Consider the following 22,283-nt stretch of genomic DNA (forward strand, 5'->3'; position numbering starts at 1 on the left):
ATAATATTAACCACCCGACTGCACCCGCTCCCGTTGGTCGGCAGGCGCCGTGCTGGAAAATCTCGAACACAACATTGACTATAACGTGATGGATACATACATATACAACGTCAAACTAAATTATAATATACGCGTATCTGCAGCAGTGGTTCGCGTGGCGGCGATTGTCAAGACCTTGCGAGCTCGGCTTATTAACTATCTCCTTATAAGCTGTGTGGTCCGAGCACTTAAACAGTTAACATCGTACGGTGCGTCTGCGCTCGTGTGTGTGTGTGTGCCAGTGTGTTTGTGTACGAGTGTGTCTGTCTGTGTGTGTGTGTGTGTGTGTACATGAGTAAGAGTATTCGTGTGTGTGTGTGAGTAAGAGTGTTTGTGTGTGGCTGCGCATGATCGTATTACGAAATTAGCTACCGGTGTTCCCCGTGGTCCGCGACTGTCGACTGTCCAAAGGCGTCAGTATTATAGCACCCACACACGCATATATTGGAATTTTAGAAGTCTGTTTCTGTGCGGACAGTGTATATTATGTTATACGAGTCTGCACACACACACACACGCGCGTGTATAATACGTTTCCACCGATCTCCTTACGTTCTAAATTCCCTAGTTATGCGCTATTGTTGCCAAGGTTCGGTGTGATTTAATGAAAAGTTGAAGGTCCCAGAGGTCAACCGGTTGTCAATGAATCATTTGTCGGACCGCCGGTATACGAACGAATGAACACACGCACGCGCATTTTCTCCTCAAAGCACGGGTGCATGGACTAAATGCACTTTTATAACCAGGTCAACAGCAGTATATTACATATAATATATACATATTATATTAGAACACTGCAACGACGACGACGACAAACGGTCTTTCATATAATAATAATATAGTTGTCATCTTTGTCATATAAATGTCGATATATGCACATTACATTTGGGCTGAGAATTTATCTTAAATATTTGTAAGAAGCTTTTTTTGTTATTCTCGTTATCATTCGTCACTACAATATGATGAATCTTCTTCTTCTTCTTCTTGGGTTTGTCAGCCATCAAGACTATCCCGTCACACATCCAATTCTCCAGTCTTCCCCATCAACCACTCGTGCTTTCCAATCCAGTCCTCAGCGTCTTTTCTTATAACATCCCCCCCCCCCAACTAATTGGTATATCCAGTGATATGTGTGTGTATAGAAAAAACTTTAAATCTGATAAGCTTGTTGTCTGCAGTAGTTATAAGATGATGTGACATCATTCATTCGTTGTAGTGTTAAACTATAACAGATTCCTTGCAATTTATAAAAGACTTGTCACGCGTTCCAATTGCTTTGTCGACGAGGGATAGGGTTTCAATTTTTTTTACCACAGGATTTATACTTTTATCAATATGATTGCTCAGTGAACTGGCGAAAACTCACTGCATTTTTTATATAATACGCATAATGTCCGTACACGATTAACGCATTAACCTACAATGACATAACGCATAATATGTAAATATTAACTGTTTTGTACACGTTCGAAATGGTTCTTTGTGGGTATATAGGCTCTCGTAATAAATATACAGCACTTATTGTAAATCATTTTTTCTGGCGGTATTTAAGGCTTAATAAAATAAAATTTGATTCGACCTCCTTATGACTTTTAAGCTAACACACTGTGTTTTCGTAGTACCTACTTGTACATACAAATATCATAAATTTGCCGGGTAACTGAACAGCAGCTGATGTAGAAATAATACATAATAATATCAAATATCGATCGATGGTGACACCGCTGACAATTCAAGAATACACTTAGCTCGTAGCCTATACAGCACACACGCACATGGCCCCGGGTTGTGTTACTATTTTTGCAATACTCGTTTCTGACACACGCTGTCTAGCCACGGCAACCGCGTTAATTGATTATATTCGTTAAAATAAGGAGCTGCTTATTATATTATGCTTATCCCAAAAATCGAACCACTTTTGGTAAACAAGAATAATATATTGCGTAACGTCAATTAATAAAAATATATAACATTTCTATATACGCTTGTAGGTATATAAGATATACATGTATATATCTTAATACCTATCAACACACCGGCGTAATCATTTCGTCTGAACTTTGCTAAAATAATGTGCGCGTGTATCGCGGTCGATTGCGGGTCACTACGAGAATCACGATTTTCTGATCTCCTAAACGCCTGGACTGCAGAATGTGAATATTAATAATAATAATAATAATAATATCATTATACTCACGAATGAATCATATTTATTATATTTTAAAAGGTTAAATACGACCCACGTGCGCTATTATAAACACATTTTCGTCACATATATTATATTTTAATATTATTATCTTCCAATATACGTGGGTTACGTTATAATATTTTATAAATACTCGGCGCCACGTCGTTATGTATTTAAAACGATTCGTAACAACGTTCCCATATACAATATTATGATATACGTTTATCGAACAAAAACGATATCGATAATATTGATTATGCATTATGCATATTATTACATTAACACACGACGTACGCAGAGTATAATATTGTATTAACTAATATTATTATTAAATAGATCGGCGACGGTGAGTCGCGCGTATTATTACCGTTTGGGTGTTACCTTTTTTCTCTCCCCCCCAATACGATAATATGTGCACGAGAAAAGTTTCGTCGGCAATAAACTATAACAATAATATTACACGGCTAACGGGTGTGCTGTATGTAATTATTATTATTAATAATAATATTATTATTATTGTTGTATAACACGGAGGATGGCGGACTTGTGCAACGGACCCTTCGCCGACGCGGCGGTGATCGTGTATTATGGCACTACAATGGGAGCTCGCGAGTACGCGTAAAACGCCGTCCGGCCGATGGACAGCAATAATAATAATAATAATAATAATCTCAGCGCGCTTTAGGAACGGATCATTAAGCCGAAACTGTCACAAGGTCGGACACTCCTACGCGGGAAAACGTATTTTTTTTATTATTATTATTATTATTATCATTACTATCGTGGATTGTAAAATAAGACTGTTGTGTACCGTCTCTAATTGAAACGTGCGTTTTCTCGTCCGGGTACCGCCTCCCACACCCGCCCCCTTTCAGTCGTCCGACTACGCGCGTAGTCGCCGGGCCGAATGTCCGTCCGTCCGTCCCGTTTCGATCCGCGCGGTGTACCTCATCTTGAGCGCTTGGTGGTGACGGCCCGTCCTCGACAAGTTTACAATCGTGTACAAATTAATTTCACAAGCTGATGCGATATTTATCTACTGCAGAACCTATTTTTAACGGACTCCCCATTCGGCAGAAATCTCTTTGAAATGTGTACAAATATAATATATTTGTTTGAATACTTACGAACACAATTAATATAATTACTTTTATGTTTACTCACTTAATTCTGGACATGTCGATGTTAACATATAAAGACGAATAAATTCCATTAATGATATTGAATTTAAGTCAGCTTTTAAGCATTCGTTGAATATGTCCCTAGTTTTGAGTGTAAAAAATATGTCCAGAACTAAGAAGTGGAAAATCATGAAATTAGTCATTTTAATTGTGATTTTGTTTCAACTAAAACAAAATGGGAAATGAATAGAAAGATAGATTGATTTTAATTCGGGCAGTCAGACGTATAATAAACAACTATAATTAACAAACTACCATAATATTATAAAACCAAAGTCCTAAAACGGAAACCATAGTGAAAATCCTCAGTTTTTTTGACAGATCATAAAATGTTCGTCAATAAATTCAGGTAAAAGATCTGTAGTGTTATGGGCTACTTTTTATCATTTCCTTTTTACAATTTAACACATAAATATTGCGAAGTAGAATGTAGTTGAATCACGTAAAACAATTTTTTTTTCTGCAGTTGGGATACAAAAAATAAATTAGTTTCTAAGATTGGATATCATTTTAGACCAGCGTGTTTTGTATTAATTGGTCAAACCCATATAATTGCATTTTTAGTAAAAATCTGTGCAGTTTATATTTAACAGAGATCAACGGGCATTTTTTTTTGTCACGGGCCACGTCGTGTAAGATCGGCTAGTATAAGTTATATAACATCATACATAGATATGGATTTAGATTTAGATTTAGTGCGTATATTATCGCGTACGTTATTGCACAGAGCTTATATCGAATTAAAAAACGATTATTACTGGTTTTAGCGCTACAGTATTTTTATACGTATTTTATCATTACTATTATTACTATTATTATTATTATTATACGGTCTTACGCACGAGTTGAGCAACTCGTCGTATAATATTATGATATGCGTATGGCATTAAAGTCGTTGAGCCATCGAGTGTGTGCGTGTCCACACCACTCTGCTCACCGCCGCATCTCATATGGTATCTGGGTCAGATCAGGGGCCACAGTTTCGATTTCGATAAACGAGATTTGACAAAATATGACGTTGGCCTGTGGTCAACAAGAGAAGACTGCAGTTCGGGGGCCGTTGCCTACAAACCCTTTTTTTATTCGATACGTTTTGCAACACCTTGTGCTTATAATATAACAAACACACTCCGCAAGTAATTGGTTGACGCTGTGTACCTATACAACACATGTCAGGTTTGTGTGCGTGTAGATGGATACAGTGGGGGGAGGAGTGGAAATACGCAATGGGTGCCTTTGAGGAACCACCTAGAATATTTTGGAACTCGAGTTTAGGATTTAAAAACGTAGCGTAGGTAGTTTATACAATAGTTATTACAATACTGTAAATTCTTATTCCGACCAACCACGTCTATAGAAATGTTAAATCAGAATATATTTTTAAATGTAATTTAATATTCTGTAATCAAGAGAGAGATTCATATAGCTTTGAGGAGAGAGTTAAATGTTTAGATTGATTTCACACCTACAAAAATTATTAATTTCTCTAATGGTGCCTCTGGAGCATATATATTGTATAATATATACTGCCCGGCGCATCATTTAAGTGTCCATCATCATGATGTACAGACAGCGGGAGTTCGTTTAGTTCGTGCGTTAAAATCTCTGTGCCCTGTCGGTATTTCTCGCCTTGTAGCTGAGTATAAAATATTATAGACTATAAGTGTACATGTTATACTTTAAGTATCTACCTACCTGTACTTGCCGGCAATAATCATAATTCAATTTGCACCGGATCACGGCGTTAATAGCAAACGCCCGGGGTCCACAAATCCAATAAAGCACAAGAATTTCTTGGTGTGACCGCCGATATAATATAACAACTGTGACGGGTTAATTGTCGTGAAACAATAATCTAAAAATATGTTTCACTATAAGCGCTGACCTCAAAGTTCGAGGCTGTCCGCTTCTCCGGCGGAGGTCTCCATTGTCATAATAATGTTTCTGCGGCCGTCGTACTGTTTACATATTATGTATTGGCATCTATCACCACAGTGAATTATTACGATACACGACGTTAATTTTTCGTCTCGATCTTATAGAGACAAAAATGTTATCGTTAAAATGCAAATCAATTTAATGGGTCACACAAATTGCTGGTTGTTTTTCGTTTGGCTGCCAGTCACGAATTTGTCTCGGTGCAAGTATACCCACTAATAATAATCACGGACGCCGTCGATCATATTCTGAGGCGGGTAATGATTTCATTACACATATACTCACACACGGGCATAATAATAATAATAATATACACGTCGCCCGACTAATGGAGTCTTCATAAACGAAAATATTATTTGTAACATCATAAAATAATTTATGAGGTACATGCGCATATGGGCGGGAGCCGCCCCGGCGTGTATCTATTATAATAATAATAGTAATACTATACGAATATCCGCAAACCACTCAAAAACAAGGTGTATTTACTATAATAATATATATTTTCACACATCATCGTGTTCATATATTACACATCGTGGCGATGTCGACGTGTGTATTTACACGCTTCCTACGCTCACTGCTATACACGACCTGCTGCGACTATGAATAATAACGTCCCTCGATCCATACGTCCTGTAATAATAAACAAATTAGCCGTCCTCGTTAGTCCGGAATAAATAACTGAAGAGTAGTTGACAAACGGGCGCACAAATATTTGAGTTTCACACGTCGGTTATTATATACTAACACACATTATCATAAACGCGTGCACCACGTGACATATACCTTTACAATATTACCTGTTATAATATTAAGTGTATTTTTATGATGACGACACAGAAAGATTTGGGCGATGAATCGTTTATAATGCATATTATATTATAATTGATATTCATCAAATTATATATAATACGATATTTCGTACGTCTATTATTTATAGTACCTATATAAATAATATTGTGTAGAAAAGATACACATCTAAGGGGTGATTCACCGACCAAGCTCACTCCCATTTTTCTTTTAATTATGAATCTGTTCGATAATTAAATGGACTGTGATTTTAATATATTATATTTGTTAGTGGTGTTATCATATTATACAGAATAATGATCTTAGATAGGCGGTATTAGTATAGTGTTCGAGCAACTAAAACGGACAATTGACCGGCGAACACATTATTGTCATCAAGATTGCCAGACGCATAAATGTTATCGCGGGTCGCGATAGTCGAGATAATAAATTTTATTACAAAGTGATATACCTATCTAACAGAATCGTTCAAGTTATGGTGGTTGGTATTTTTAAATAAATGTAATATTTCATTTTTAAATTCCTGATATGTTTTCTACTACTTAAGACGTGTCCCACGATGACACACACTTGTGTTTTCAAAATGACGATCCCCACTTTTACTGTAAATTGTTCGATTCATAATTCAAACGAGCAGAGTTTCTCTGCTGTTATTAAAATGTTGATATCATGAAGAATAGTACTTAAAAATAGTTTTACAAAAATATGAAATAGCCTACTTAATATCAAATCTAGTATTTATTAAACTTGGATAATTTTTACAAATTATATATATGTTGATCGATTAATTAATAACATTTTCTAATCGCAAGTGTCCGCACATCTTCCAACATCTTGCTCAGTACACAAAATTAAAAATCTCAAAGACTACTCGTTTTAATTTTGATTTTGATGAGAACAAATTTTCAGAAAAACTATCAGCTGCTTAATTATTTTCAGTAAAAAAGGGGGATTCTCAATTGAAAAATATAAGTTTATATTTCCACAGGACACTAATAAGAGACATTAAGTAGTACAAAACAATGTCAACAATTTTAAAATAAAGTCATTAAAAGTTAATTTAAAATTTCCAAAGTCAGATTTTTAATACCTGCATTTTTAGAAGAAAAAAGCGGTGAACATGCTTATTGAATCACATTGTATGATTCTTGTTACAAACGTTGAGTAATATCTATACATAGAATACACATAACTCGAGCAAATTCGTTTTTAATACGCTTATGTCAAAGTGTCGTGTGTACACGAGATTGAATAATAACAATAAATAATCTCCGTTGCACTTTCTGTAACGATTTTTAAAAATACAAATTAAAAAACCTTTTTATTGCTGGACACGCCGAGAGGCCATTGTCGCACAACAATATTACCATCGTATTTGGGTCGTCATGTTTATACAAATATTATATACACAATATATCCTCAACTAAAGGGTCTTTTATTGCCACTAGTTGAATGCTACACTAAAAAAAAAAAGAAACGTAAACGTAAATAATGTGATTTACTATTTTCACTACAATAATAATATTTCTGACATTCTCATTCTTCGCATAGTTGCATGTCATTTACCACTCGCGTCCTTGTAAATATAAGAATATAACTCGAACGATAAAAATACAGTCTGGTACTGAAATTATGTTATCAATTATGATTATTATATTATGTGAAGTGCGATAATGGCGACATCGTTTCTTTTAAGGTGTGTAATGTAAATATTATATATCTATAAAGATATTACGAAGATTATGAAAAAATCGGATTTTCTGTACTTAAAAACAGCAGTCAATAGTTATTGTGATTTATGATTTATAAACTACATAAATCGACATAATGTACATATAGCATAGGTACCTACCAATTATTTTTTTTTTTTTTTTTTTATTGATCTTAAGCTTCGGCAACTGAGGCCATTAGCTGTAGTAGGATTTGTATTGTAGGTTTGTATTGTATATTTTGGGACGATATGGGGGAACACGTGTGTGCTACCAATTATTGTATTATGTTCATATTGAATATTATGACATATGTGTTAATGGTATTTACAAACATGCAATCTTTGAAAATATTTCAAAAATATGATTAGTTTTATTTTTTAATTGTTTAATTTAACTTTCCTTCGTATTAGATCCATTTGTAAATGATCGATTAATCTTTAAACAAAGAGATGTCTGTCATTGATTATTGGTACAACTCACACCTACGGTTATATTATAAATCCGTGAATTCGATTTGAGTCATCGGAAAACAACAGTTAACAGTCTGTGCAGTCACTTCAAACCGTTAAAGATATTTAATTTTTACTACATCGCCTTGGCGGCGGGACATATGGAAAAATCGCCAAACTTTTACAAATGGTTATAATAATATTGTTATAAAACGTACACATTCTTTTAAACGAGGTTATATCATTTACAATTCAGTATCTAGCATTTGAATCAAATATTTGAGTACAATATTATATTAAAATCACAATTACAATAATAATGTAATAACACTTATTGTTTCTAATAATTGTAAATGTTACCAGTTTAATTAATATGACAGCCAAATAATAATATAGTGATGTGATTGAATTGTTTCATTAAATGGTTCTTCTTCTTTATAGAGCGTTCAGGTGCTCTTACATCATTGCCCTAATGATTTTTCTGCACGGGAACCAAATGTCATGGCATAACGTTTTCTATAACATTCCGAATGAGTAATGATTCAGCCTTAGTAACAATTAAATGTCAAAATAAATCACAGGTGTTATATAGGTACAACAATCAGCAGTGTTAGATCTATAAGCCTCGATAATTTCTATAGATTTACAATAATAATGATAAAAAAATCAAACTAAAGTCCTATGAAAAATCTCAAATATTATAATAAATATCAATCCGTTATGTAATTTTTTTTTTTAAGCGAATATCATACATAACGGAATTTGTTTAATTCTGTTTGTATAATAAAGCACATGGAGACATCTACCTTTTACTATAAATTATAATAATATATTAATATACATCATCGCGGTACCGATTGTGCGTAGGTCATTGCACAATATTTTCTATAGTAAGCTCAGTAATAATACGAACACTGCAATGATGATAAAATATCAAAAATAGGATGTGTTGTACAACGGTGTCATACAAAGATGTTAGATCAAAAGATAAGCTTCGATATTGTCAATGGAGCTACAATAACAGTAGAAAAAAAATCCCATAAAATACCTATTAAAAGTCTTAAATATATTATATTATAATTGTTTATTTTATCCATTAGGTATATTATTATATGTAAAAAAAGCCAACGTATGTAGAGCAGAGTGTTTTAATTTTTTTGTGGGATAAGCTCGCGGAGACTCTTATAATAGTATATATATACCACGCCGCCGCCGACGCGGTACCAATTGTGCGTAGGTCATGACACAATATTTTCGGTGCCTATAGTTATTTCAATAATAATGTCACAGTGACAATAAAACATCGAAAACAGGACGTGTTGTACAACGGTGTTATACAACAGTGAAGATCTATGAGATAAGCCTCGTTATTTTCAATGGATTTACAATAACAGTAAAAAATCACATCAAATTCCTATTAAAAATCTTAGATAATATAATATATTTTAATCCGTTATATGTACTTAAAAAAAAGTCCGTCGGGTGTGAATTATGAGTCTAGGGTTTTTAACGTTTTTTTGTGGAATAAAGCACACGGTAATTTCTATCTAATAAGAGCAATGCTTATATATACCGCGGTACCAATCGAGTGCAGCGTAGGTTTCCAATTATAAAACGGTCGGAATGTTAGATCACCACAAAACTTCAGAACCAGTTCACTGGGCGTCATGCATTTAAAGCACAAAAAAAAAATGTTTATGCATAATAACATACGCCACGCGCGTACCCGTAGACGTTGTGCGCTGTACAATTAAAACCGTTTTCCTAAACGTGTACCACAATATAGCCATACCGACAATAATAATAATATTATTATTATTATAATAATGCGGTGCTCGTGATTGGGTGAACTTGTTTGGCTGTTATTCAACTTAATTACACAATGTTATTTTTTTTTCGCATTTCTTTTCGGAATATCACGAGCATATTATTTATTATGATCTAAACGGGTCATGTATCCATGTGCGAATTGGAAATGGCGAAAATTCTCCGTCGGGTCCGCTGCAACGATTTTAATCTGCCCATAAGTCCGTTTCGCAACAGCGGACCGCTACGACGACGACGACGACGACGACGACTGCTGTAATAGCGTCCCGGGGATGATGAGCGGGGGCGTGTGCGGTATTTACGAGTGCTCGCGTCCCCTCCGGAGCGATAAATAATTTTGGCGTGTGCGGCGGACATGTTGACGGACCGACGATGATCGGGGGGGTGAGGGGGGGTCATGCCCACCGGGGGGCGACACGATGCCGCCGCGGCCACTCGCCCGTCAGATGGCACGCGAAAAAAATTATTTATATTATTGTGCTGTTGTTGTTGTTATTATTATTATTATTATTATTATTATGTATTATCTCGATGACAGTTTGGGTTATCTGCCATCTCGTCGTGTATTTCTCTAAGAGCGCGCGCGCGTTCCGATTTTTATCTCGACGGCCGAGGCGCGTCGTGTGACGCGTGTACCTAATAATTCGACGCCACTGAATAATAATATAATAAAATGTATAATATGATAATAATAATAATAATAATAATAATAATAATAATAACGATAATATATAATATTATGGGCAGTGCGCCTTCGGACATGAAAACGTATATATTCCGTACCGAATCTCTTCTGCGACTCTATAATAATATAACAGTCGTGTGTATCTCTCCCTCCCTCCCTCCCATGTCTCTTTTCTTCGTGGAGATTGTGCAATGTTTTAATATTATGTTATCTCATAATATAGGAGTTTTTTATTTTATTCCTAACGAGCGGAATTCCACGTGATTAATGTTTTTTTGAGAGCAGTAGATCCGTGATCCTTCCCACTCGGATCCACCTCCGCCGCGAGACGACTGCAGCCAGACTACCTCCACGCATTCATCCCTGCACATATTACTTATAAGCAGAACAATATAAATCATAAAATTTCATATTATTCATAAGTTATGTGGTATACGCCGATAACTTTAAATGAACACAAATAAGCGAACGATTAATAAATGTGCACTTGATTTAGAGCCAGTGCTCTATGTACATAGTAATTGCGTCACACCATCAGCACCCAGGAACCTTTTTTCTGCAGAAAGTCTCAGCTCATCCCTTATATACAATAATGATTAACCTAATTAATTATACCTAAGCTAATTGCCAATGGCCCACTCGTGGTACTTACTTAGTATGGGTAAGATTATTCGAATTGTCATTTATTCCGTAAAAATTGTCTTAACCTAGTTTTTAGTAATACTATTTTGCATTGCTAGGTTCCTAATTGAATTTACCAAATACTTTATACAACAGTTATTAATTAATTACGTACCAATTATTAGTTACATCAAGTAATTACATTATCATGGAGTTTAAGATTGGGCCTTAACTTTGACCAACGGCTGATCTAGAGTATATTATAGTGTATATTACATATTATATTTTATTATACTACCATATTACGGAAATACGTAAGACTCGTATATGTGTGAACATTAAATTTACAGTAAAAATGCTATTTTACAAAATATGCGGGTTCGGAATAATTATCTAAACTGTTTTTTTTAATCTATGATCTGGATACAATTTTGAGTGATATTTTTTTTCTTTTATTAGCTTTCGGTATAAAACCATTATAGGTCAACAATTACTTTTTGAGTGATATATATTATCTTATTTAGATTAAGATTCAATAAATTATCTGTTACCTTATAGAGATAATTTTTGAGGTATCTTTGACTGCGATCATAAAATACTATATCGAATACAAATAAAAATAAATTGTGTTCTAAAAACAATTAAAATTAAGGATAAAATAATTACAATCTATAAATATCAAATTCTTAACTGAACGAATAATCGTCAATACATTATAGGGCATTAAATGGCTCAGAGATGGCTAATCTACCCTAAGCCCATCTCCATCCCTCACCACTGTGCTGAACCGATTCACCACACTTGGTGTGTTTTTCTCTCGATTTCTGTCAACGATAAATGCAACGCGGACCAACAATATATACCACATAAGAGTATGAGACTGATCACCTATGTACACTATGCACAACAAAATCTGCAGTACGAACGAACAATAAATCGCGAAAATCACCGCACCGTGACTGGTCGTAATTAAATTCAAAGCCCATAGTCACGGCCGCATATTATGATAATTGTATAATATAATATCGCGAGTTAAATGTTTTTTAAATAGTTAATTCTGTATACAATTATTATTCTATTTTAATATTTTTTATTATTGTATTGTCCAACATAGTTTTTTCGTACCCACACGCATTGAACAAATGTTCACTGTCAAATACTTGTGTTTCGTTTAATAGTAACGGGAAAAAACCGGTATATCATGTCAGCGTTGACTGAATTGTTAATGATTTTTGTTCATTACATCGTATAATGGGCTTGTAACTAAGTACCCCGAGGTATCATTTTATGTATCACTAATGAACATGAAAACCGAAGGCGTTACTTAATAAATTAATTGACGTATTAGCATCGCATAAAAGTTAATGCGCTCGAAAATAAATCCTAATTAAACGAGGTGTGATTTTAATTGAAAGTGGGTGCTAAATATTTTGTACGGTCAAGCGTCATATCAATGTACAACAATGTGCATGTTTTCGATATAGGTATTTCCCAAAAGAAAATGAAATCTCGTTTTAAACGTTTTGAACGTATTGAACGCTCGGCGCGTTATCTAATACATTTCAAGGCCGTTCGTAACAAACATAATATTTCATCAGGCTGCAGTAGGTATAACTGCCATAATATCTCACCTGTAAATTGATATTTTGTTTTGCGGTTATGCGGACTGCTTCAAAATATATACCGTGGCCGTTATAATTATTGACGATAAAAACGATGGCTATAATATTAAATAACTATACACAACATCGATATTGACCAGGGGGCAACGTTGTTGCATATTATAGCCACACCAGAGCATAACCGGCCCCCTTAGTAACCACACCCAAACGTTTGGACCAAAAAACCGCCTAGGGGGCTCTAACTGGTGACAAGGTGATAGTAATCTGCAACGGGTAGGGGATAACCGTACGCTGATATGTTTTTTTAGCCTCATGACAGAAGTGGGATGTATTATGTATAAAATCTTAAACGCGGGCTTGCACCTAGTGATTGGTGTCCGTCTAACGAACCGCATCGAATCGTGCGCAGTGTGTTGGTTTTTGTGTTAGTTTAAATTCGATTTACTCGCGGGTTTAAGTGATTTTTTTTTCTCCGAGCATCTAGTAAACCACCGCTATGGAATTAAAGGTATGTAAAAACATTTTTTTCTTTTTAATGTTCTCTGTCTTAAATTATTTTCAAAGTATTGAATTATTTTTTAATTAATTAATTCAATAAAAAAAAAATACGAAATAATATAATGTGCATCACTCCAAATATTATAAGTACATCTATATTCTATAATATTATACTTATTCGTAGTATACATCTACGTATTAATTAGTTCAATTGGTTTCATAAAATAATAATTTTATAAATTTATAAAATGCATTATATAAGTATATTTTATTATTGTCTTTCAATTTTGAAGTTTTTTAAATCTTTTTATTTTTAATTAAAAGGTATTAGCGGTTACTTTATTGTTGGCCGTGAGCTGCAGCTGCCAATACGAAGCAGAAAGTCATCAACACGATGATGGGTGCTCTCATCCCCCAAAATATGGACCTAGCAAATCTGATTACACTCAAAGTCTAGCATCTTACGCTCCAGCAGCACCCAAACCAGCTTACTTCAAGCCCAGCTATGAAGCAGCCAGCTATTCGGCCCCTAGCTACTCCGCACCGAGCTACTCGGCACAGAGCTACTCGGCACCAAGCTACTCTGCTCCAAGCTACTCGGCTGCCAGCTACTCGTCTGCCAGCTACTCGGCTCCCAGCTACTCGGCTCCGAGCTACTCAGCTCCGAGTTACGCAGTACCAGATCCGAGCTACGCATCACCAAGCACCCCAAAGTACTCTTCACCGAGCTACACCAACAACTACAAGCCAGCAAAGGCTGCGTACTCTGCCCCAGCTTACAAACCAGCCGTGTACTCCACACCCAAATATGAAGCTCCACAATACGTGTCCAGCACCACCGAATACACACCACATGAATACAAAGGCGATTACAAACCAGCTGCACCATACTCAGTGACCACCCCGAAATGCGAAGACGCTGCCCAACATGAATACACTACCGCCGCACCGTCTTACTCATACTCCCCAGCACCACAGTTGTACGTAAGCAAACCTTCCTACTCCCCAGCACCAGCTGCATACTCTGCATCCAGCTACTCGACTCCAGCTCCCAGCTACGCTGTACCCAACCCATCTTACTCCTCAGCATCCGCAAGCTACTCCCAGCCTAAATACTCGCCGTCCAGCTACTCTTCATCCAGCTACTCATCATCCAGCTACTCTACTGCCGCCCCGAGCTACGCCGTTCCCAGCCAGTCTTACTCGTCAGCACCGGCCAGCTACTCTCAACCGAAATACTCGGCACCGAGCTACTCCTCATCCAGCTACTCATCGTCCAGCTACTCTGCACCGGCAGTCAGCTACGCCGTACCAGAACCGAACTACGCTTCACCATCAGCACCGAAATATTCTCCACCAAGCTACTCTACCCCAGCTCCGAGCTACGCCGTCCCCGAACCAGTGTACGCTTCTCCAGCCGCACCAAAATACTCCCCAGTCAGCTACTCTACACCAGCCCCGAGCTACGCCGTCCCTGAACCAGTGTACGCTTCTCCAGCCGCACCAAAATACTCCCCAGTCAGCTACTCCACCCCAGCTCCAAGCTACGCCGTCCCCGAACCAGTGTACGCCTCTCCAGCCGCACCAAAATACTCCCCAGTCAGCTACTCGACACCAGCCCCGAGTTACGCCGTCCCAGAACCAGTGTACTCTTCTCCACCAAAATACTCGGCTCCCGCGCCTAAATACCAGTCATCAAGCTACAACTCATACTCAAGCAGCAGCTACAAGGCCGCCAAGCCCGAATACTCAGCACCAGCAGCACATAAGTCCATAGCGTACTCTACTCCGTCATCATACGTCGCAGTGGCCCCACCAAAATGTGACGAGCACGAACAGGAATACGTCACCAAAGCTCCGTCTTACGACTCTAAGCAATCGTACGCTCCAGCTCCAGCATACTCGCCAGCCGCGTATACATCATCGAAACAATCTTACTCGTCCGCTCCAATCGCTGTGTACTCTCCAGCTGCTTCTTACGGCCCAGCCCCTGAATACTCCGCCGCTCCTAGCTACTCTGCGCCTTCGTACTCTGCTTCCCAGAGCTACCAATCCGCATCGTACTCTGCTGCCGCCCCAAGCTACCCGTCTCCGTCTTACGCCCCAGCACCTGCCCCAGCATATGCCCCAGCAGCTCAATCATACGCACCAGCAGCCCCTTCATACGCACCAGCGGCCCCGTCATACGCACCAGCTGCCCCGGCATACGGACCATCAGCCCAGTCATACGCACCAGCTAAGACCTACGCCAGCTACGTCACACCACCAAAAACTGGACCGACCAAGAACGTCGTCAACACCCACTTGGAAAATTACGTAAGAATAAAAAAAAAAATAATAATAATAATACTAATAACAGTTAGGTAGTTACCAAAACAATATGCGGGCATATAATGTTATACAATACATACAATTTAAATCGGTTAATGTTCGTGTCGAAATGTATATATTTTTTATTTATACATACGTTTTAAAACCGACGGAAATCGTTTTCAATTGTTAATCAATGTAGAAATCAGATTTCATAAAGCTAAATTGTATTGCAATATAACGTGGAAATAAATATAAATTGGCGTAGGACAATATTATTATTTATTTTTGCATCAACCGTCTCTCGTATGCTAAAAATATGTCATTATGTAATCTTACTATTGCAATAATACAAAGACTACGAGTATATTCATGTCTCGTAAACTAAATACGAATCCCATGACCGAGCGATTTATTGTATTTTGTATACATATTTCAGGATGAGAACCCAAGATACGCCTACGAATACAGCGTAGACGATTCGTACACAGGTGACAAGAAGAGCCAAAAAGAAGAACGTGATGGTGAAGTCGTGAAAGGAGAATACAGCCTTGTCGAGCCTGACGGTTCCATAAGGACAGTCACCTACTACGCCGACTGGGACAACGGATTTTTCGCCAATGTCTCCAAGACACCGGCAGCAGGAGCTAAATACTAATTTTAAAATCCATGTATAAACTTAATGTATTTTTTAACTTTTTTTTTCTATACGCCGGATATTACGATATAAATATTATACAAAATACGTAAGTCCCATCATATAGCAAAAATCATGTAACTCATCAATACCATATTATTATTATATTGTCCGCACTTGGCGTATATATTTTTAGACCATACAATACAATTTTTTTATATAGATTGAGATCAATAAAGTTATCTTTCGAATCGACATAAAAAGAAACGATCTCACAACAACATCGAAAAACGTATCAAAATTAAATCCGTGTCTACTTGTAACAGAATATTTTTTATAAACATCGACAATCATATTATTTTAATAATTTTATTAACATTTCATTAGTTTAAACTTTAACGAAAAAGAACGAATTAAAAATAATACCTGCAAATGAAACACAATAAATCAGCGAGATAACAATATTAAATCGTGAAGAAAATATGACTACCGTTAACGATGGTTTCGTCACTCATTTTTTTTTTTATCTCGAAAGCCCACAACGGCCACAACATTTAAATGCTTTAATATTAATAAATTGTCTAATTTTATAATAGAATTACGTTCTTCCTAGTTCTGTACCTTATGCAATTGTATATATTTATACTTTTCGATGTAAAATTTGTATTATTATTTTATGATTTTTTTTATCATTATTATTATTAGTATTATTAATCTTCGTGTACAATCTTCATTTGATTTTTATATTATTATATTTTATTATGTATCATGACGATAGATCGATAATAGGTCGATAATAATTTTTGACTTATATACATTATTATAAATGAAAACTTCGTAGTTACCAACACAATATCTTGTTTTTATTTTGGCAGTGTCGGCGGGAAGGGAAGGGAGGAATTGCCTCTAGGGATTTTATCCTCGAGATTTAGGTGACCCGAACGCGTCGTCGTGAGCCGACCGCGGCGGCGGCGGTGTGGTGGCGTAGTCGGTCTTCGAAAAACCGGTCCGAGGCGCCCCCGAGGCTGATATATATATTTCGTTATTTATGTTAATCTCTCGGATGTGGGAGCGAGCTATATATTATATATTTATATACAATACATAATACCTGTGCAGTGCGGAATGTGTGTGTGTGTGTGTGTGCAAACAACCGCCGCCGCACGTATTTTTATGTGCGTTATTTTCTATTCCGACGAGAATGTTGTGGCGGCGTAGGTACACAGCTGCTATAATATAGCCAAGACGAGTGTGTCCAAAACGAGAAGTAACGTATAATATAGTTATGCAATATAATGAGACCGACCTGGAACTGTCACACACACACACACGCACTAACGGCGAATTACGCACTCATACCCGTTTATAGTAAAATATAATATAAATTGTTCCTCTTAAACTGACCGAACCAGTAGTCGTAGGTAGTGGACAGTGTGGACTACAGCTGCAGGACGTAGAGGAGATATCAGATATGGCCCCGACTGAAAACGGCGAGGAAATCGGACGACTCGATCGCGACACGAGGTCTAGACGATTGAAGATCGTTTTTTTTTCCCCAGCACGCCCGTGTAGTGACGACTAATAACCCGGGTAACCACCACATGAACACGGTATGCAGGTCTGTTGGTCTGTGCAAAAGCGAACGTATACCTTTATGACCACGGTTATGCGAAAAGGCGCGTCGTCCACGGAGGCTGACCGACGCGCGAGGATACGTCGCGTTATATTTATCGTCCTTGAGCTGTCGGCGAGAGGCCACGAGATAAAAAATGAAACGTACCCACACACAACGCGGCGAAGTTTGAGACGGCTCGGGCGTAATATATATTATATATTATTTTAATTCGAGCACTCAAGGTTCGAGAACGTTAATTAAGTCAAATCGAACGACGTGCAGGTTAAATAATGTTTTCATAATCTTAGAAATTATAATTACAGCCGAGGAGAAAGCTCGCGGATAATACTCGTATAATATCCACTGACACGCTGTACCACCTAGATTTTTCTTTTGATATCATACACGAAACAACATGAAAAAATTAATGTTTTACCATTGTTCGTGTTTTGTTTTCTGTTAAGCGTATGTACCTATACTGTATAGTATAATATACTATAACTGATTATTATATTATTATTTAGTATTAAAAGTTTTCCTGACTTATGACACAGTTAAACTAAGGCATGTAAATTTACAGTTCTTATAACGTTTGTACATCGAATATTATGACGTATGACTGTCTGCGCACTTAATGCAAATACTTTAAAATGTGTTTGCGACACGTTAAGCCACATATTTTGTTTTTGTTCCAAATGATAATGTTTTCGATTAACGTCAGAAATAATTATGAGTACATGTCTTGGTGTCTACACTCAGTTGGTTACGTGCTCTGAGTGTACACACCAGCCAGTGTTACTAGCTCCCGGATGGGTGACCAGCCGCGGGATTTTTAGCAACAAAATCCTTGCCACAAGTACAATTCGTGTTACAAAACCAACCGTTCTTCCCTACAAATAGGTATGGCCATAGTTGCCAAGCTATAGAGTATAGACCTCATAAAAAATTATGAGTACTTATCGTTCAGTTTGTTACGTATACTTTATTTTATTATAGATACATAATATCATATGTTATGGGTGCAACGTAAACGTCTGTTACTGTGATTTCTATAAAACCTATGGTCAGGTACGTAACGGATATTGTTATTTATGAAAATATCCGACTGCACTAGAAGACATCGAGTACCTATGTAAGTACTACAGCAGATAATAAATAATTACACGAGTAATGAAAACGAATGGTACACATATAATAAGCCGTTAATAATATGGTATTTAATAACGAGTTTGAAATAGTTATGTGCTATATATATATGAATGCATATGTATATATGCGTGTACGAATAACCAGTATACGGTGTAATAATTATTACCCATGATGTTGAGTAAATATTAAAAATTAATTTATGAGTAATTAAACTCGCGATTTCTGTCGCGCGTCCTGTACACGCAAAGCCCTCTGTGGTACGTAACAAAACATTTACTTTCGATGCGAGACTTTCAGCTCAGTAGGTAAGTGTAGATGTATATCCTTCGTACTATATATAATTATATTTTTGAATTTTGATGTACGTAAAATCAGGTTATATAGTAATAATTTAATGTTGTCATGTAGACATTGTAAATATAATATATTATATAGGTATTATATTTACGCTCATTTTTCGTGTAATTGGTAAAATTAATAGCTTCAAGTTGTACGATAATAATATATTGTTTATTATTATTATTATTATTATTATTATTATATAATATAGTGCTTGAAATCGCGTGATAATAATTACGGTAATGTAATAAGTCACCAACTCATCCGGGAATATCACTAAGTTAATCGTTTTAAGCAGCATACGTTGATATTATACTAAATACCAGATGGGCGTATAGCGTAAAAACAGTATACACTTATAGTGACTGATGAGAAATAATTCAAAAATATTTTTGCGATCAAGGTTGTAATATTAATTTAATACAAATTTATCAAATATACGATTAACATTTTTGATTTTAATTCATACCTGTTGTAAAATTATAAAATGTAAATCATTAGTAAATTGAAGCTGTACAATTTATTATTATGACTCAAGAACAAATTGCTTTAATAATATTATTTATTACAATTTGTAAATCGAAAACCAATGTAAATGATGAGCGCACGAAGGCGAGTCACTGACAAATGTTAAGACTTATTTGATTATGCAGATTAATGTTTGATGGGAACAGATTATGCACACACGCCATAAATTAATAAGAAAAATAATAAAAAAATATTAAATCTTACATAGTACAAACTATTAAGTATAAATAGTAATAACTAATAAAAACTATTTTTAATTTTTTTGTATTTTTTAATAATCAATATGTATTTAGATTTTAGAACAATTGACCATTGCAATTTGCATTTTCTTGTCATATTAGAAAATAATGGAATTATTTTCAGTTCTATTTTGATATAACTTTGATATTATTCAAAGAATGACATTAATTAGACCAGTTAAGACTATAACAAATTCAAATTTATACTATGATGTAGATAGAAATTGATCCATTTAAGTATCATAAATTTAATTGTTCTATTGTGGTTATAGTTCTGGTGACTAAAGCAAAAATAAAAAATATATTATTTTTTTTTTTTTTTAATTGATCCTGAGCCCGGCAACTGTGGCCATTAGCTATTAGTAGGTACTGTAGGTTTTTGTATTGATGGTTTGTATGTTTTTTGGTACGGTAGGGGGGAACACGAGTGTGTTTGTTTTGGCAGAATTTCGAATGGGGCACCCGTAGGTTTCTGCCATGCCCCGGGGGTGGGGGATGGCAGCACTTGCTCTCCGGTCACCGCGACTTGGCCGGAGAAAAATGCCGCCCGGTGGCCGAGGATCGAACCGCGACCGGCTGAGTCGCAGCGGAAGAGTCAGACCACTCGGTCACCTCGTCCCCCAAATATATTATTATTCTTTATGAAATTTTATTTTCATAGAATTTCACTTTTATAATAAATCAGAAACGTGTTGAATAATATTATATATATATTATATACATTCAATGTGATTCAATCAAGTGTATACACTAATAGTGTTGTCAAGTTATAATTTCTTTTAAAGACAATATTTTTGAAAAATAACATAAGTTTTTTATTTCATATTACGTAACAGAATTGTTTGTAACATGAAAATCGAATTTCGAATGAGTACATAATTAATTAGTTATAAGTATTTAAAGATTATAATATGAGCACAGTTGTAGAATGGCATGCATTGGTACGGGTACCTACCACCAAAAATATTGGTCCACTACTCCACTTATCAAACATTTAAAACTAATTAGCTACCCTTTCGTAATTATTCGATTTGTATGTATCGAAGTACTCAGAAAAATATTCTGCTTCAGAATATTGAATTATTATATGTGTTGTCGTTCAAAACAGTAAGCAACTTAAAATAATTATCAGATAAAAGTTTTAAAAATATTGTTTCATCAATCATCAATAAATATGGTTGTATAAAAACTAAAAAGGCATACATTTTCGAAATAATGAGTGTAGATACTTGAATGGATCATCTTCAACCTTATATATATTATATAATATATTTAAATGCATTTCTGATCTGTATACATAAAAATGAATGTCTGGCTGTGCGTCTCTTCTATCTTCCTAAATGACTGGTTTGTTATAAAAGTTAAATTCAGTGGAAAAGAGACTTTAAAAGGAATAATATTAATATATTATAATGTTTAAGCTTTAAATGTCATCAGCAAGTTGCAAGAATAGTACATGTAGTACATGAGCTTCAGTTTGTTTATCAATAGTTTCTTTTTATACTCATTATTATGTCTTAATATATCTCACCGTTCTTAAAAATATTTTTGTTTTATTCCTTTAACTTTCATTAAACAAATTAGGTTTTTTACGTCACAATAATTATTATCCATTAGAACATAGCAATGCACCTCTATTGCCTATTCAGTACGCCGTAAAATATGTAAAATTATGTACAACACTAAAGAATAGACTTAACCTTTGAGCAATTTACTGAATCCAATAGATACTATAGACACTATTTTGAACTAATAAGATCCAATAGTTGTTCAAAAATACGATCTTTTATATTGCCTAATAGTTAAAAACTCGAAAATGGAATGACGCAGATTCTAATTATAACGGATTTATTATTTAGATAATCTTTTCAATAATTTACATGTGTTATATTA

At 35.6% G+C, this 22,283-nt stretch overlaps 1 protein-coding gene across 1 annotated transcript; it reads left to right on the forward strand.

Annotated features, from left to right (window-relative positions):
- The first annotated feature begins 13,430 nt into the window (after positions 1-13,430).
- LOC111038758 (extensin-2-like) lies at positions 13,431-17,370 on the forward strand. Its single transcript, XM_022321988.1, has 3 exons — positions 13,431-13,583; positions 13,898-15,889; positions 16,323-17,370. The coding sequence occupies exons 1-3, from the start codon at positions 13,572-13,574 to the stop codon at positions 16,539-16,541; spliced, it is 2,223 nt and encodes a 740-aa protein (XP_022177680.1). The 5' UTR covers positions 13,431-13,571; the 3' UTR covers positions 16,542-17,370.
- Positions 17,371-22,283: the final 4,913 nt, after the last annotated feature.

The sequence above is a fragment of the Myzus persicae genome, unplaced genomic scaffold (genome assembly GCF_001856785.1).
Source record: "Myzus persicae strain clone G006 unplaced genomic scaffold, MPER_G0061.0, whole genome shotgun sequence".
Lineage (NCBI taxonomy): Eukaryota > Metazoa > Arthropoda > Insecta > Hemiptera > Aphididae > Myzus > Myzus persicae.